Raw genomic sequence first — 17,753 nt, forward strand, 5'->3', positions numbered from 1 at the left:
TTTCTGGCGTGGTTTTGAAAGGCCATCAGCGCCCCCCAGTGGCAGGCTGAGAGGTAGCAGCATGCCAGCCCTGTATCTGCAGGCCGTTAGTTCTGCTCAGGCATCGAACGTGTGGGAATAAATCGTAATTTAAAAAAACCCAGGCGCAAAGTCTCAGCTGCCATACATCCATGAAGCAGGGCTGTTGGCCATGGGGCTGAACCCGTTTACATCCACTGAGGAGCTGCTCTGGGGTTTTTGGTGGTAATGAGGAGCTGTTACTCAATATTGAGTCAATATCAAGTGCCAAAAATTAGGCTCCCAAAGCCATATTTAAGCTCCTAAATTCAGGCGACGCATTTGTAGACACCCAAGATGGAAAACTTGGGCCTAAACTCCCGAAAGAGGCAGCACAATTCACTGAGCTGGGTCTCGAGAGACAGGAGAGCTAGTCCCACTGCTGCCGCCAACCTGCTGGATGATCTTGGGCAAGTCACATCCCTGCCCTTGGTACCTCAGTTTCCCCACCTGTAAAATGGAGATGATGATACTGACCTCCTTTGAGATCTATGGATGAGAAGCACTGGATAAGAGCAAGGGATTATTATTAAATACCTAGCACTTTTCAGGCCTGATTCTGATTTCATTCACACTGGTGTAAATCAGAAGGGACTCCACTGAAGTCAATACAGTCAGCCTGAGAGGAGAATAAGACCCAATGTACATGCGAGGCAGCTATTAATCCTGTTGTGTCCTGGCTCTTTACCCCACAGTAAGAATATGGGGAAGCCTCACTGGCAGGACGAGACTCCAAATAACCATGTTTATTAACTATGTGCAAATATACCAGACTCAGGGCCTGGCGCCAGGGGGCCATTTGGGCACGCTAACCTGAATTAATGAAAGGGGTGAATTTGAAGTGGACTAGTTAAGCTGCTGTGTGTGACCACCCTCATTCCAAATTAAAGTGGCCTTAGTTGGGTTTAGCTTCATTCACTTCCAAAATGAATTAAACAAAACCAAATTCTGGCCTCTGTAATTTTGAATAACAGCATTCACACAGGAATTTCATGTGATTTAAACCAATCCAAATTCACACCTTTAGTTAATTTGGATTAATTTTCCTAGATGGTCGTGTGTCGATAAGCCCCAACTACCTAGGTATGTGGCTGCTCTGGCAGGGTTCTGGTAGGTCCAGCCATGGAAGACAGCAAGACCCTATAGAGGGCTCCCAAACTATTTAAAGGGATATTACCCAATTCTTCAATACTACAAACCCCATTGTAGGGGGTGGGGGCGGGAAATGAGACACGGGACTGAGCATCCACCATTCCCACTATGGTCAATGGGATTTGTGGGTGGCTGAGGTCAGCCCATAAGTGACTAGCCCAGATCGGCAGCATGAGGACTCAGATTCTGAGGTCAGAGGGGAATCTGATCATCCAGTTAGACCTCCTGTAGAGCAGGTTGGAATCACTGGGGAGAACCGTCTGGCATCGGGTGCCTTTTTGGGGCAGAGTCCATAGTTTTGTTCTGTCTGTACAGCACCTAGCACCCTGGTGCATGGCTGGGGTTCTTAGGTGCTACAATAATACAAAAATAATAAAAACTATTTGGCTAACCTAGTGAGGAGGGCTTTAAACTAGGTTCACCGGGGGAAGGAGACCAAAGCCCTGAGGTAAATGGGGACGTGGGATACCGGGAGGAAGCACAAGCAGGAGAGGGCTCCTGCCTCACACTAAGAAGGCAGGACAAACAGCGAGTTATCTCAAGTGCCTATACACAAATGCAAGAAGCCTGGGAAACAAGCAGGGAGAACTGGAAGTCCTGGCACAGTCAAGGAATTATGATGTGATTGGAATAACAGAGACTTAGTGGGGTAACTCACATGACTGGAGTACTGTCATGGATGGATATAAACTGTTCAGAAAGGACAGGAAGGGCACAAAAGGTGGGGGAGTTGTATTGTATGTAAGAGAGCAGTATGACTGCTCAGAGCTCTGGTATGAAACTGCAGAAAAACCCGAGAGTGTCTGGATTAAGTTTAGAAGTGTGAGCAACAAGGGTGATGTCGTGGTGGGAGTTTGCTATAGACCACCAGACCAGGGGGATGAGGTGGACGAGGCTTTCTTCCAGCAACTCATGGAAGTTACTAGATCGCAGGCCCTGGTTCTCATGGGAGACTTCAATCACCTGGATATCTGCTGGGAGAGCAATACAGCGGTGTACAGACAATCCAGGAAGTTTTTGGAAAGTGTAAGGGACAATTTCCTGGTGCAAATGCTGGAGGAACCAACAAGGGGCAGAGCTCTTCTGAACCTGCTGCTCACAAACCGGGAAAAATCATGGAGCAGGTCTTCAAGGAATCAAGTCTGAAGCACTTACAGGAGAGGAAAGTGATCAGGAACAGTCAGCAAGGATTCACCAAGGGCAAGTCATGCCTGACTAATCTAATTGCCTTCTATGACAAGATAACGGGCTCTGTGGATGAGGGGAAAGCAGTGGACGTGGACTTTAGCAAAGCTTTGGACACGGTCTCCCACAGTATTCTTGCCAGCAAGTTAAAGAAGTATGGGCTGGATGAATGGACTATAAGGTGGGTAGAAAGCTGGCTAGATTATCGGGCTCAACGGATAGTGATCAATGGCTCCATGTCTAGTTGGCAGCTGGTATCAAGTGGAGAGCCCCAGGGGTTGGTCCTCGGGCCGGTTTTGTTCAATATCTTCATAAATGATCTGGAGGATGGTGTGGATTGCACCCTCAGCAAGTTTGCAGATGACACTAAACTGGGAGGAGAGGTAGATACGCTGGAGGGTAGGGATAGGATACAGAGGGCCCTAGGCAAATTAGAGGACTAGGCCAAAAGAAATCTGATGAGGTTCAACAAGGACAAGTGCAGAGTCCTGCACTTAGGACAGAAGAATCCCATGCACCGCTACAGACTAGGGACCAAATGGCTAGGCAGCAGTTCTGCAGAAAAGGACCGAGGGGTTACAGTGGACGAGAAGCTGGATATGAGTCAGCAGTGTGCCCTTGTTGCCAAGAAGGCCAATGGCATTTTGGGATGTATAAGTAGGGGCATTGCCAGCAGATCGAGGGATGTGATCGTTCCCCTCTATTCGACATTGGTGAGGCCTCATTTGGAGTACTGTGTACAGTTTTAGGCCCCTCACTACAAGAAGGATGTGGAAAAATTGGAAAACATTCAGCAGAGGGCAACAAAAATGATTAGGGGACTGGAACACATGACTTATGAGGAGAGGCTGAGGGAACTGGGATGTTTAGTCTGTGGAAGAGAAGAATGAGGGGGGATTTGATAGCTGCTTTCAACTACCTGAAAGGGGGTTCCAAAGAGGATGGATCTAGACTGTTCTCAGTGGTAGCAGATGACAGAATGAGGAGTAATGGTCTCAAGTTGCAGTGTGGAAGGTATAGGTTGGATATTAGGAAAAACTTTTTCACTAGGAGGGTGGTGAAACACTGGAATGCGTTACCTAAGGAGGTGGTGGAATCTCCTTCCTTAGAAGTTTTTAAGGTCAGGCTTGACAAGGCCCTGGCTGGGATGATTTAGTTGGGGATTGGTCCTGCTTTGAGCAGGGGTTTGGACTAGATGACCTCCTGAGGTCCCTTCCAACCTGATATTCTATGATTCTATGGTTCATTTCTGCTATTCCTCCTTCCGGTGACACGAAGGCCAGGTAGCTTTCCTGCCCTACATCCCAGCCTAGCAGCACCATCTTCTCCACCTTGCCTTTGTAGCAAGCTTAACCTGAAAAGGAGACCAGCTGTCTCCATGGCCCATCCTTGACTGCTCTGCTAAGACTAGTTTGAAACCTACCTGGGTGTACCAGCAGCAACAGGTCAGGAAACAGGCTGAGACCCAGAAAACTCATTGCACAACGTGCTACTAAACATCACCATTTCTTCATCACCAGAGCAAGTGCCTGCCCTGCTGCTGTGAAAAGTGTGGAGGCCAACAACCAGCCCGACACCAAAATTTAAATGTTTATTATTAAGAGCAGTTTAATCCACAGCAGCTAAACGCTACATCTGAATTACCCCACGAGTCCTTGGTGCTGCAAAGAAACTCATTCACAGTCACGCAATAAAAATGGAACAACAAAGAAGGGGTCAGGGAGAAGCATTAAATTTTGTTTTTTCCCATAGAATTTGAGTTACTATTACGCCTGCAGAGTGAATCTACTACATACGGAAGGATTGTGGCCGTTTAGGGATAGGAGTCACCCAGAATAGTCCCCAGCTGGTGGGGGGGGGGCCAGAAGCACCCCAGAAAGCAAGAAGGTGTGGATGTAGATGTTAAACTGAAATCAAGTCTGCTTTACACTAGAGCAGAATCGGGAATCTACCGTTGCAATGAACCTACAATTACCATGTTTCGTAAATGAACACTCAGCCAAGAGGAAAAGTTATTTAGGTACAGTTGACTTTATAACACAAGCCAATCAGACCCCTTTGTGTCTAATCTATAGTCACAGTTTTAGGGGTTGGGATTTTTAAAGCACCCATAGTTAGTGTAAGAGTTCAGTCACCCCTGAAAATTTCACCTTCAGGCCCAGAGCCTGCAATCGGCTCTTTGGGGCAGGGACCAACTCTTCATTCTGTGTTTGTACAGCCCCTAGCACCATGGGTTCCAGGTCCATGCCTACAGCCCCTACCTAGGCACGATCACAGTACAATTAACGATCCCCACCTCTTATCTAGCGCTTTTCACCCTCGATCTCACAGCACTTTACAGGTGGGGAAACTGAGGCATGGGGTGACATGACTCTGAAGGTCACCCAGCAGGCCAGTAACAGAGCCAGGAATAGAACCCTGGTTGCCCAACTCCCAATTTGGTGCTTCACCCACTAGGCCACAGACTTCAAGAGCCCCACAGCTCCATCTGTATGGATCTAATTGCGAGTTGGGGGCCTTTGCAACTACACATTTTGATGAAGGCAGCCTGGACTCAGTCATTTCCCTGCATTTACCATCCCCTCACCAGCTGAAGAGACACCCCACAGCCTAAAACACTAAGTCGTTTCAGAGCTTTCTCCCTCCTGGAGCACTAGTGTAAACTGGGGATGTTTTACAATCCCTCTGCTATTCTGCAAAAGTTCTCTCTCTGCTGCGCAAGAGACCCACGTGAGGAAAACAACGGCCCCGATCCTGCAATTGGACCCATGGGGATGGATCCAAGTCCAGCCCCACGAGCTCCCTGGGTGGATCTCACTGCAGAATCTCAAGGCCAAATTGGGACAAAAAGTCAAAAAAGTGTTTGCAAACTCTGAAAAAACATTTTGGTTTAGGTCAAAGTGTTTCGTTTCCATCTTGACCAATTTTAACTTTTTTCCCCAAAAATTAGAATTTGTGTGTATTTCAAATTGGAAATCGAAAAAAAAAACCCCAGAATTTTTTGTTTTAAAATGCCAAAACGTTTAGCAATCGCTGCTACGCCCCCACCAAATCTTTTCAAGGCGGCAAGGTTCCTGGGGAAAATTTTGGTTGACAAAATTGGCATTTTCCAACAAAAAAAAGCATTGTGGAAAAAGTTCCTGACCCAGCGGTAGCGCTTGCACCTTCACTGGAGAGTGTGCGTGTTGTGGCTCAGTTTTTGTTAGATTTTGATGTTAAACCGGTGTCAGCAAAAGCCAGACTGCTTGAAAGAGATGGCCTAAAATAAAATCCTTCTGCTTGCAGTTGCTCAGTCTCTTGCAATATCATAATCAGTCATTCTCTCTCCGACCTTCATCACCAGAGCAAAAACTTGTAAAGTAAGAATCATTTTAATACAATGCATTCAGGCTTTCTTCATCCATCACTAAGCAGCCCAAAAGGACACAAATCCCAACTTCCCCCGACTTTGCAGATCACCTTTAACTGCAATGGCACATCCCCTTGCTGGTTTGCAGTTATCCTAAGGAATTACACCCGGATCCCCTGGGGTCGCTTAAAAACCCAAAGGAAGATGCTCAGGTTCTCAGATGTGTGGCTGCACTGGAGGTCAAATTCTAAGCAGAGTTCAGGAGGCTATTTCAGAGGAGAAACAAAAATATATACATGTGGATTATGCATGTGCTCTGCAGGTCTATGATCGAGTCTATGGGATGGGAGCACAGACCTGGATCTATCCTCTATAAAAAGGTCAATCAGGGATATAATTAGCACCTTATTAGGACAACACCACACATCCATTCTACAGAACCTTCCATCCAAGATAGCATGAGCCAAACCCACCCAGTGTAATGTTCTCTCTCCCCCGCTAATGGTGGATGGGCCACATACACAGTTGACGAGTCTGCTACACCGCTGGCTAATAGGGCAGGGTCTTCTAGCTCAGGCTAGGAGATGCCTGGTTTTAGACACAGAGGTTCCATTCCCGCTGCTGTCACTGCACCCAGGGGTATGGTATTACAATAGCAAAGTGCCTCACAGCTCCCTGACAGGGTCGGTACAGTGAATATTATCATCCTTATATTAGAGGGGAGCTTCATAGATTCTAAGGACACGAGGAACCACTGTGATCATCTAGTCTGACCTCCTGTACAACACAGGCCAGAGAACTGCCCCAAAGTCATTCCTAGAGCAGATCCCTTGGAAAAACATCCAACCGCGATTTTAAAAAAATGGCCAGCGATGGAGAACCTGCCTTGACCCTCGGGAAATTGGTCTGATTGTTCATTCCTCCTGCCTCACTGCCAGTTGAAATTTGTGTGGCTTCAACTTCCAGCCATTGGATCGTGTTCGACCTCTCTCTGCTAGAGGGAAGAGCCCATTGTTCAATATTTGTTCCTCATGGAGATGCCAAGGGAGTGTAATCAAGTCACCCCTTACCCTCCTCTTTGCTAAGCTGACTAGACTGAGCTCTGGAGTCTGTCACGATGAGGCAGGTTTTCTAATCCTTTAATCATTCTTGTCGCTCTTCTCTGAACGCTTTCGAGTACATCCACTTCCTTCTTGAACCGTGCACGTCACAACCAGAGTCCATACTCCAGTAGCTGTTGCACCAGTGCCAAATGCAGAAGTAAATTAACCTCCCCCCTCGCACTCAAGAAAACTGGGTCCATGGAGGTTACATAGCAACTTACCAAAATCGCAGCGACAGCATTAGAACCTTAGCTTCTGAAATCCCCGGGCCCGTTCTCTAATCTAACCACTAGACCACACTGCTAGTGTAACCCAAAATCGTGACCAGTGCCCTCCACTCCCCAGTCCACATATCCAAAGTTTCTACTGAACAGAAAGCTCAGGATACTGTTCAATATCTTCATAAATGATCTGGAGGATGGTGTGGATTGCACTCTCAGCAAATTTGCGGATGATACTAAACTGGGAGGAGTGGTAGATACGCTGGAGGGGAGGGATAGGATACAGAAGGACCTAGACAAAGTGGAGGATTGGGCCAAAAGAAATCTGATGAGGTTCAATAAGGATAAGTGCAGCGTCCTGCACTTAGGACGGAAGAACCCAATGCACAGCTACAGACTAGGGACCGAATGGCTAGGCAGCAGTTCTGCGGAAAAGGACCTAGGGGTGACAGTGGACGAGAAGCTGGATATGAGTCAGCAGTGTGCCCTTGTTGCCAAGAAGGCCAATGGCATTTTGGGATGTATAAGTAGGGGCATAGCGAGCAGATCGAGGGACGTGATCGTTCCCCTCTATTCGACATTGGTGAGGCCTCATCTGGAGTACTGTGTCCAGTTTTGGGCCCCACACTATAAGAAGGATGTGGATAAATTGGAGAGAGTCCAGCGAAGGGCAACAAAAATGATTAGGGGTCTGGAACACATGACTTATGAGGAGAGGCTGAGGGAGCTGGGATTGTTTAGCCTGCAGAAGAGAAGAATGAGGGGGGATTTGATAGCTGCTTTCAACTACCTGAAAGGGGGTTCCAAAGAGGATGGCTCTAGACTGTTCTCAATGGTAGCAGATGACAGAACGAGGAGTAATGGTCTCAAGTTGCAGTGGGGGAGGTTTAGATTGGATATTAGGAAAAACTTTTTCACTAAGAGGGTGGTGAAACACTGGAATGCGTTACCTAGGGAGGTGGTGGAATCTCCTTCCTTAGAGGTTTTTAAGGTCAGGCTTGACAAAGCCCTGGCTGGGATGATTTAACTGGGAATTGGTCCTGCTTCGAGCAGGGGGTTGGACTAGATGACCTTCTGGGGTCCCTTCCAACCCTGATATTCTATGATTCTATGATACCTGATCCTGTCTGTGTTTTCCCCATTCCAACTTCACTCTAGTGAATTCGCCCTGCAGAATCTCCTTGGGGGATGGAACGCCGATAGCCCACCTCTAACGGAGAAATGCTCTTTCCCCTTCCGAGGCTGAAGTTCAAGTCATCACTATGATGCAAACTTCATCCCCCAGTGGCACGGCTCTGCTCTCAGTTATGCCCGTGTAAATCCAAGGGGCCAGATTCTTAACCAATGTAGCTTTGCTGACGTCAGCGGAGTTAGGCTAGGCTGATTTGCCCCAGCTGAGAATCTGACCCACTGACGGCAATGAAGACACTCCATATCTAACAGAGCAAACCATGTCCTGGAGTCTAATACAAGTCAGCTTCACACTGTGCCCCCACCAGGTATCCCCCCCAATGGACCACAGGTTCCAATTAGTGTTACGGTCATGCATGTAGGTCAGGTGCAGTTCTCCTTCCCCCTCCCCTACCCTCCACCCCCCATGCTGTTCACCTCAAAAGCCTGGCTTAGCTGGGGACATTCTGGCTTGGGGCAGCATGCCATGGGGCGGCTAGGATAGTGTCCCTCTATTAGCAGAGAAGAACCTGACTCTGTAAGCAAATATCTGCAGAGCTCACAGCAAACTGAGGACATGAATGAAAGACAACAGGTAGTAAATGCAAAATCTAGACTACCTTTGCTTTGATGATCTCTGCTTGCAAGGCGCTCTGAGTCCAGACCTGTTTATCACCCGTGCTCCTAATACCCGACTAAAGTCAATGAAGAGTCAGCCCAGAATCTTCCTTTCCATTCCCTGTTGCTAACGTGTCTGTTCCTCCTTTGCATTGAGCAGGGAGCATGTGCTGGGAAAGGGATTGATCATCAAAAGGCAGGAAAGAATTTTGCAGGATTAAAAAAAAAAAAGAGACAGGGAGGGTCAGTTATAACCAAATTGAGTTGACCGAATAGCATTCGCTCCCTTTCTCCTCTCAAGATGGAGATTGGTGGGCCTGATCCTGATCTCATTTACATTGGCTTTCCACAGCATAATTCCCTTCTCTCATATACACCCATGCGACTGCAAGCAGAATCAGGCCGGTTGCTTCTAGGCACGGTTGTCCAATTTGGGAAGTTCACGGCCTCGTGGATCTAAGCGCAAGAGCTGGGTTCCCCTCTCACCCCAGTGTAAATCCGGAGTTACTTGGAACTGGCGCAGGTGTAACCCAAATGGAGACCGGATCCTCAGCTGGTGCGAACAGTTGTAGATCCACTGAAGTTGATGGTGCTAGGCTGGCTTATCCCAGCCGAAGACCTGGCCTGTGGACTTAGGCGCTCATTCAGACATAACAGTCAAACTGGAGGTAGCTCAGATTACTCCTTACAGGTCTACGTTGTCACCGGGTAACGCCTCCTCAATCTTTTACTTGGACCCGTCAGCGTAAGAGGCAGATTCCTGCACAAGCGTCCTTTCAACACCCCAGTGGCATCTCACTCCGGACACCAACAAGCTCTGAAAACTCACAGACCTCACCTCGGCTGTGAATCGGACCCTCCCTGTCCCAGCAGAAATTGAACGGGAAAGGTCATGAAGAAGTTAGCCATGCTGCGGAAAGGGGCAGCTACAGCCCCGTGGTTTCAGAGGCCGCGATACCGATCTCTCTGACTCCAGTGCGTGCTAGGAGCTGCACCCCTGCAGTCTGCAGGATTACACCAGTGCGAGTGTCAGACCAGGTCAGACTCTGCCAGCCTGGTTCTTGGGGACACCCAGGCCCTTTCGCAGTGCTCTGCAGCACAGGTGGGCCCCAACAATGGGGAAACACCCCCCTCTTCCTTAGCTACAGTGGAGCTGGCGTCATGGCTCTTCAATGGCCTCGCCCCCGACCCTGGAGACCAGGAGCATGTCCAGAGTACCCTGCGTAATAGCTATTCCCCGCTTCCCAGGGCCCGCTGGTCGCCATGGGGAGCAGAGCATAATGTAGAGCAGCCTCCGGACTGCTCTAACTTACACCGTGGGGGGGGCCAGGCAAGCCTCAGAACACAGGGAGTGCAAAAGTGGCTTAAAGCCACCCCGTTCGTCAGTGCCTCAAGTGCAGGAATGGAGCAGGCCCTGTCAACTCAAGCTAACCCCTGCCCTCAAAAATCAATGGAGAGTAAAGAAGAGCAGAATCCATCCCAACGGCAATTCTACATCTCCATTCTCCAAAAGGTGATGTGAAACGAGAGAGCCGACTGAGCCGTGAGCCAACCCTCCCCACCCCGGAGACAAAGACCTTCATGTAGCCAAGTGTTTACGAGAAGAGGACATACAACATACAGTCGCTCATTCTACCAGCACAACAATCCCCAGCCAAGAGAGGTAGGTTGGGGTGGGCACGGACATCAGTGAAACCCAGGTGCCATGTAGAACAGAGTTTGCGCTGGCCCGGCCCAGGGCAGCTCTCCGCCCAAAGGTCCCGTGCTACATCGAACAGGCAAGGCGGTCTGGATTTAGGCTTTGTTAAAGGCCGCCAGGACAGCCCAGATCATCTCCGTGGCACTGGCTTTGGTGGCCTCCACGTCGGGGTCCAAGTCCAAGAGGTCCTTCGACCTGTTCATGGCCGTGTCATACTTGTCGTCCGCCAGCGGGGTGAAAACATTCTCCAGTACGTCCGAGGAGTGGGCCAGCACCAGCAAAGCCAAGGTCCTCCTGTCCATGCGGTGCGGGTCGTTCACCCACCGGTCCAGGACACTCTCCTGCAGCTTCTTGAGCAGGCGATGCTTCTCGGTGGTGTTGGTGACTGGGTGGGTGGTCATGTCGAAGAGCAGGAAGTTCTGCTTCTCCGTGGTCAGGATCCCCTTCTCCACCAGGTTCTTGGCGATGCGCTCCCGCACATTGCGCAGCTGGTACTGCAGCTTGAAGGGGTTCCAGGTCTCGCCTGCGGGTCGGGGAGACGAGGTTTGCTTTTTAGTGGCAAAAATCAAGGCAATAGGTGGGCACCCCCCACGCCACGACATCCCAGGGAGAGCTCGGATACTGCACCTCAGCCACCCCTGCGATGCTGTTTCAGTACTTGGACCCTCCACACCGCTCTACCCAAGTACCGCAATCCTCTTCCTGTCTCGCGCCCCTGCCCAGTTCCCTCAGGACACCTTCAGTTTGATCCATAAGCCCAGACACAACACGTGCCTGCTGATGGGGGGCAGGGGGGGAAGAGAACAGCACCCTGGAACAGCACCAGCCCTGCCCGCCCCCAGGCAACCTCCCCCATCCCGGAAATCAGCAGCCCTTCCCTGCAGCTCCTACCTGTTCATCCTGTTGCCTCTCTCCCTGCCTGGCACAGCTCGCTGGCTCAGCTGCCCCACAGGGAGGGGAGGGCCTGGCTGCACCAGGTGACTGAGCAATCTTGCGGGGGGATGGGGGGGGCGTGACCTTGCACCCCCCGCCCACGCGTCGCCTCTGCCTAAGCCCCTGTGCTATTCCAGTACCAGGTTCCACACAGTTGAGCCGATGCTCCTCAATACCGACCCACAGCCCACGCACCCCGCTGCTCTTCCAGCCCTGGGCTCCCCACTCAGATCAGCCAATGCCCCTCAATCCTGACCCACAGCCCCACCCGCGACTCCACCCTTCAGAAGCTGCCCGTTTGCCCCAGGGAGAGAATCACGCATTGGAGTGGGAGGATTAAATTACACACTAGGACAAGAAGCAGCGTGTGAGCATGTGTGTGAGGGGGGGACTCTCATGGAAGCCACAGAACTCCAAATTCACGCAGGGTGACTTAATTATGGTGCTCTGGGCGCAAAAGTTCCCACAGCCCTGAGCCACAGGGCTAAATTGAGCTAATTTTTTACACGTGGACCAGGCCTAGGTGAGGCCGAGTATTTAGGAGGCAGATCCGCATGGAAAAAAGCACCAACGTTGTTTCGTCCAGGGCAGAACTGCCAGCAAGTAAGAGGAGCACAAACCCACCCATGCAACCTGCCTGGCTGGATTCCAGCCCAATCAGGGACGAGATCAGCCCCAGGCCAGATAAGTCTGAATGTGCCGCGAGGCACTGCCCCGTGAGAGGCGGAGCGCTTGGCCTCTCCAGCATGCTGCACCGCCCTGACTGGTTTAGTCCTTAGGCTGGAGAGGGCAAACTTTTTGGCCTGAGAGCCGCATCGGGGAATAGAAATTGTATGGCGGGCCATGAATGCTCACAAAATTGGGGTTGGTGTGCGGGAGGGGGTGAGGGCGCCAGTTGTGGGTACGGGCGCTAGGGTGGGGCCAGAAATGAGGAGTTCAGGGTGCGGGAGAGGACTGTGGGCTGGGGTGGGGAGTGGGCTCTGGTTGGGGGTGCAGGCTCTGGGGATGAGGAGTTTGGGGTTGGGAGGGTGCTCTAGGCTGGGATCGAGGGATTGGGAGGGCAGGAGGGGGATCAGGGCTGGGGCAGGAGGTTGGGGTGCAGGGAGAGGCTCAGGAATGCAGGCTCCGGGCAGCGCTTACCTCAAGAGGCTCCCGGAAGCAGCGGCATGTCCCTTCTCCCACTCGGAAACGTGGCCAGGTGGCTCTGCACTGCCCCGTCTGCAGGCACCGCCCCTGCAGCTCCCATTGGCTGCAGTTCCTGGTCAATGGGAGCTGCAGGGGCAGAGCTTGGGGCAGGGACAGTGTGCAAAGCAGAGCCCCCTGGCTGCCCCTATGCGTAGGAGCTGAAGTGGGGGACATGCCACTGATTCTGGAAGCCATGAGGATTGGCCCCCTGTCCCTGCTCCCCAGCTGGAGCACTGGAGCAGGGCAAGCCCCAGACCCCGTTCTCCAGCAGGAGCTTGAGGGCCGGATTAAAATGGCTGGTGGGCCGGATCCAACCTGCAGGCCGTAGTGTGCCCACCCCTGCCTTAGGCGATCAAGCAGGAACAAGCCAGGGGGACACAGAAAGTGGCTCATTGCAGAGCAGGCCACCAGGAAGCGGAGGAGGCTCCGTTCGAGACCAGGCCATCGTACCTGTGAGCAGCTCTATCCATGACTGGACTGTCTCTGCAGGCTCTGTGGCTTTGATGTGCTTGAGGGTCTCGTCAAGCAGGACGTCGCCGGTCGGGGTGTCTGACTTTAAGAGCACCTAGGAGGACAAAGAAAGACACACTGCTCGAGGCTGGATCCTGGACTGGTCACCGTCCCTCTGTCCCAGGACGATCTGTAAGAGCTCGCCAGCCTGACATGGCCTGATCCTGCTTTGGCTGGGAGCTTTGAAATTGGTTCTAACGGGAGAAGCCCAGGAAGCATCTTTGACCAAGACCAAGGGAGACGCCAGGGCACGTGTAACCCACTGTGCTGTATGGGCTATGTGCCCCACGCTGGGCCCAATCCACAGAGGATAGGACACCGCTACAGCCCATGTGACGTTACTAGGGACTCTTAGCCCCACTGAAGCAATGAGGGATTGTCTAGTGGATAGAGCACAGGGCGGGGCATCAGGACACCTAGGTTCTATTCCCGGCTCTGGAATGTCCTCATACAGATTCAGTTAAACCGCGTGCAACTCTGACCACAGGCACAGGCTCAAAGCCAGCAGACATCAGAGTTACGCCAGACTAATGGAGTTACAACCGTGTGAGTGAAAGGAACATCAGGCCTATGCGCTAAGAGGAAGAATGGTCCAATGGTTAGAGAACCCGGCTCTCCAAAGCTAGAACAGTTCCCTGCTGTGACATTTCTATACCTTGGGGGAGCACCCTGTAGCCCCCATATCCCTCAGTTATACGTAATTGTGATTGTGCATATAAATCAAGCTATGTAAGGTATCAGGGGAAAGGTAATGATCTGGTGAAAGTCACTGTTCTATGTCATTAGTGCATAGGAAGTTATGAGATTTTGTTGTATGGTTGTCAGTAAGACGTGGTGTAAGTTGGGGAATCAGCCTGATGTTCGCTCCCTAGAGACAACAGCAAGGAAAGTAACCAACCAAAGCGCCCGGGTGCGTGTCAAACAACTATCAATAGCCTTGTCCAGCAAGGGAGTTACAGTGCAATGACTCACCTGCATGAGGCCACACCATGGGAATTGTTCAACCTGGCCTGGGGGACTCAGCAATGCCCACCAGACATGCCTGGACTTGTGTTCTCCAAACATGTGGACTGAGGGTATAAAACAGAACACAGGGGCCCCGTGCTTGGCCTTTCTCCTTCCCCCACCTATGCTGCAAGCAACAAGGACACTCAGAAGACTCCAACAGAGGAGACTGGGCCAGATTTAAGGGACAAACTTGTATATTACGGACTACAATATCCAGTGGGGGGAGAAAACCTGCTTAATTTAGATTTTACCCAGTCTAATAGGGTTAAGAGTTTAGACTGCATGCTTATATATTTTATTTTAGTAACCATTCTGACTTTTTGCCTATAAACTTATAATCACTTAAAAATCTATCCTTTGTAGTCAATAAATGTGTTTAACTGTTTATCTTTGCCAGTGTGTTTGCCTGAAGGGTTTGGTAAGGGTGTTTGCTCAGGTTTACAAAGGCTGGGGTATATCCACTTTCCACTGATGAAGTGGTGAACCATTTAATAAATCTGCAGTGCAAGACAGTATATTCCTGAGGCGCTGGAAGCTGGGGGGATTTGGCTGGCGCCTTTCTCTGTGTGATTCATGAGTGGTTCTGGGAGCATTCATGCAATCTAGCTGGGTGTGGGGCTCCAAATGCTGTTGTGCTGAGTGATCACAGCACCTGGAGGGTTTTGCTGCTTGTCACTAGCAAAGCATTGTGAGAGACAGCCCAGGCTGGAGAGTTCAGGGGGCACAGCGGTCTCACAGTCCCAGGCTGCGCCCTGGGGATCCCATCACGCCTGCTCTGCCACAGACTCCTTGGCCCAGTCACTTCACCGCTCTGTGCCTCAGTTTTCCCATCTCTGTACTGGGGATGACAGCCCTGCCCTGCCTCCCAGGGATGCATGAGGATAAATGCATTAATAACTGAGTGCTCAGGCGTTATGGAGACAGAGGCCACAGGCGCACCTGAGACATCCATCTGGACATAAGCTGCCATTGTCCGTGCAAACAGTCGTTATTCCGGAGGCATGGGAAGGAGAGAGATGCCTCCCCACTTCCCTCCAGACAACGACAGGCCTGGCTCATTCCCCACATCTGACCCAAATGCCTACCTCGCGGCCTCCCCGTCCCGGCCTCTCTGTTGCGTTCTTCCTCCACACCCACAGACCGGACGCGGGGCCCAATCCACACAGCGCCCCCACCCCTACCCCGCTGTAAATCTAGAGTTACTCCATCGCTTTCCATGGAGCAACTTCAGATTTACCCCTGCGGCGCTGATCAGAGCCAGTGTAAATGGGCTGGATTCTCCATTGCCCCGTGCCGTCGTTGACACGGGCGCAGAACACTCCCAAGGTGGGATGGCGGCGTTCTGTAGCCACGTCACACTGGGCTGCAGGGCAGTGGGGAATCAGGCCCCATGGGTCTGAAAAGGTAGCAGGAGGGGATCTCCCCAAGGCTAAGGGCCTTGTCCTCCTTGTTGGCCCAACAGGCACAGAGTCCAACCCCCCCGGGCAGGGTACCTTTCTGTCCAGCAGCCTCTTCTTCCTCATGGTGAGCGGCTCCAGCTGGATGCGTCCACGCAGCGCCAACTCGATGAGAATGCCGCCACGCAGGCCCGAGGAGATGCAGTCGTTCCAGAAGGACGTATAGCCCTGAGGAGGGGAGGAACGCCACCAGCTTAGAGACAGAGGAACCCTCGTGGGACGGAGTCGTCAAGAGGTTGCTACAGCTTCTTTGTGTCCCACCCACCCCTCCGAGGAACTGAAGGCAGCTCAAGGCCCTTTGCTTCTAACAGCTAGTGATAATAGCACCACCGAGCCCTTTCCATCAGCAGATCTCAGAGCCCTGGGGGTGAGGATCAGCAGCCCCATTTTACGGAGGGGGGAAACCGAGGCACAGAGCCGGGAAACAACTTGCCCGCAGGTCACCCAGCAGGCCAGCGGCAGAGCCAGTCCAGCTCCAGCTACGGAGTGGCAAAGGCCTGCCCTTTGGAGCAGGAGGGTCCGAGTTCTAACCCCGCTGCCCCTACAGCATGGGAACCACTGCAATGTTTGTTCCCTAGGGGGCCAGGTGGTGCAGCTGGGATGCTCTTTGCTTCGAGAGCCCTCAGGAGCGTGCGGAGTCGAGAGGAAAGACAGAACAGCCAGCGGTTCTGAAACGCCAGGGCCCCTCTCCCAGCAAAAGCCCAGTCTGTCCAGCCTGCAATGGTCTGAAAGCAGCTTTTTTCGTATGATGGCGCCAGAGCAATGCTAGGCACCCCCCCAAAATGGACAACAGGGCCTGATTTTCAGAGATGCCAAGCACCTGCAAATCCAGCTTATTCACATCCCTGAGCGACGTCACTTATACTGACGTAAGCTATAGCTTGTACATAGCCTAGCAAAGGCCAGATCTGCTCAGTTAACGAGACTTGGCCAGCACAGCGTTCAAGGGTTGGGCCAGCAATCTGTCGTTTGCCTCACAGAGCCGATCCTTCCAATACCAACCCTGAGCAGCACATCACATGCCCTTCGCCAGCTGGCTCGGGTTCCAGCAGCACCTACTTCCTGCTTCACAGAGCAAATGACCGCTGTAATGCGGCTTTCTTCTAGCACGTCCAGGTGTTTGTTGTTGGCAGAGCGGACGGGAAGTTTGCGTCAGCCCCGGCCTCGGACACCTAGCCTAGGAGTTGAGTAAGAGTTTTGAAAACGAATCTGACTGCAGCCCACACTGGCCTGCCAAACCGGCTCAGAGCAGAGCCCTGCAGCAGTACTGGACTACGACTCAGGACTCCTGGGTTCTATTCCCACTCTGGCACTGAGCTGTCAGATGACCTTGGGCAAATCACTTTGCCTCTGTTCCCCTTCCCACCTAGTCGGTACATATCAAGGATGGTCTCATACTATGCGAACAGGGCCTTGGTCTCAGGGGAGCTACTGTAACATAAATAAGTTTCATGCTTCTGCAATTCTGGGACTAGTCAACATTTGAGAGAGGGGTTTGTGAGCAAACACCCCACCGTGGAAAAGAGTTGAGAGACAGATGTTAAGGTTTCCGTCGCCTTTGGTTGTGACCCTATAGAGAATTTTATTCGCCACAATAGGGAAAAAAAAAAAATCAAATAAACCCACTACAGAGCACAAGTCTCAGTGCAGTTCTATAGGTTTGAAAGAGTTAGGACCCGTAGGAAATTCTACAGGACCTTTTCCCATAAGGGACATTGCTTTCAGCATGGTGAGGGGAGGGGGGAGAAGACAACGAGAGAGAGAGACACAGAGTATCTAACTGTAATGGTGTCACTGCTTGGCCCCGTTTGCCTGCCCCCCGCCAATTCTTCCCCATCCGCATGAAACCCATGGGGAAACATGCCAGAAACACACCATCCGCCCTTTTCATGATGAACTAGAACTGGGTCAGCGGCTGGCACGAGAACTAACCAAGGAGCAGTAACCGTTTTCCATCAAACTAGCTTTCCCAGAGCTTAACGAGATTTCTGAATAATGAGGCCGCTCAGGAAAACATTAAAGCCCTGACAACTTCAGACATGCATGCCGAACAATTAGCTGTAATCAGAAATTGCTTGTAAGCCCTGTCGTAAGAGTGCTCCTGGC

The 17,753-nt window shown here is 51.5% G+C and overlaps 1 protein-coding gene across 2 annotated transcripts in view; it reads right to left on the bottom strand.

The window, feature by feature from the left end:
• The window catches only part of GOLPH3L (golgi phosphoprotein 3 like), a 39,537-nt gene that overhangs the window by 9,397 nt on the left and 12,387 nt on the right, over positions 1-17,753 (bottom strand). Inside the window, exons 3-5 of one of the 2 annotated variants that reach the window (XR_014709394.1) lie at positions 15,684-15,815; positions 13,123-13,237; positions 8,858-11,077 (exon numbers count right to left, since the gene is read on the bottom strand). Coding sequence is in view for 1 of the 2 variants with exons in the window: in XM_084613143.1 (XP_084469269.1) it covers positions 10,650-11,077; positions 13,123-13,237; positions 15,684-15,815 (675 nt within the window). In the remaining variant the exon portion in view is untranslated. Of the gene's footprint in view, positions 1-7,961; positions 11,078-13,122; positions 13,238-15,683; positions 15,816-17,753 lie in introns of those variants that run through there. The other variant, XM_084613143.1, reaches the window with a different exon arrangement.

Source organism: Lepidochelys olivacea, assembly GCF_965140295.1.
Source record: "Lepidochelys olivacea isolate rLepOli2 genome assembly, chromosome: 24".
NCBI lineage: Eukaryota > Metazoa > Chordata > Testudines > Cheloniidae > Lepidochelys > Lepidochelys olivacea.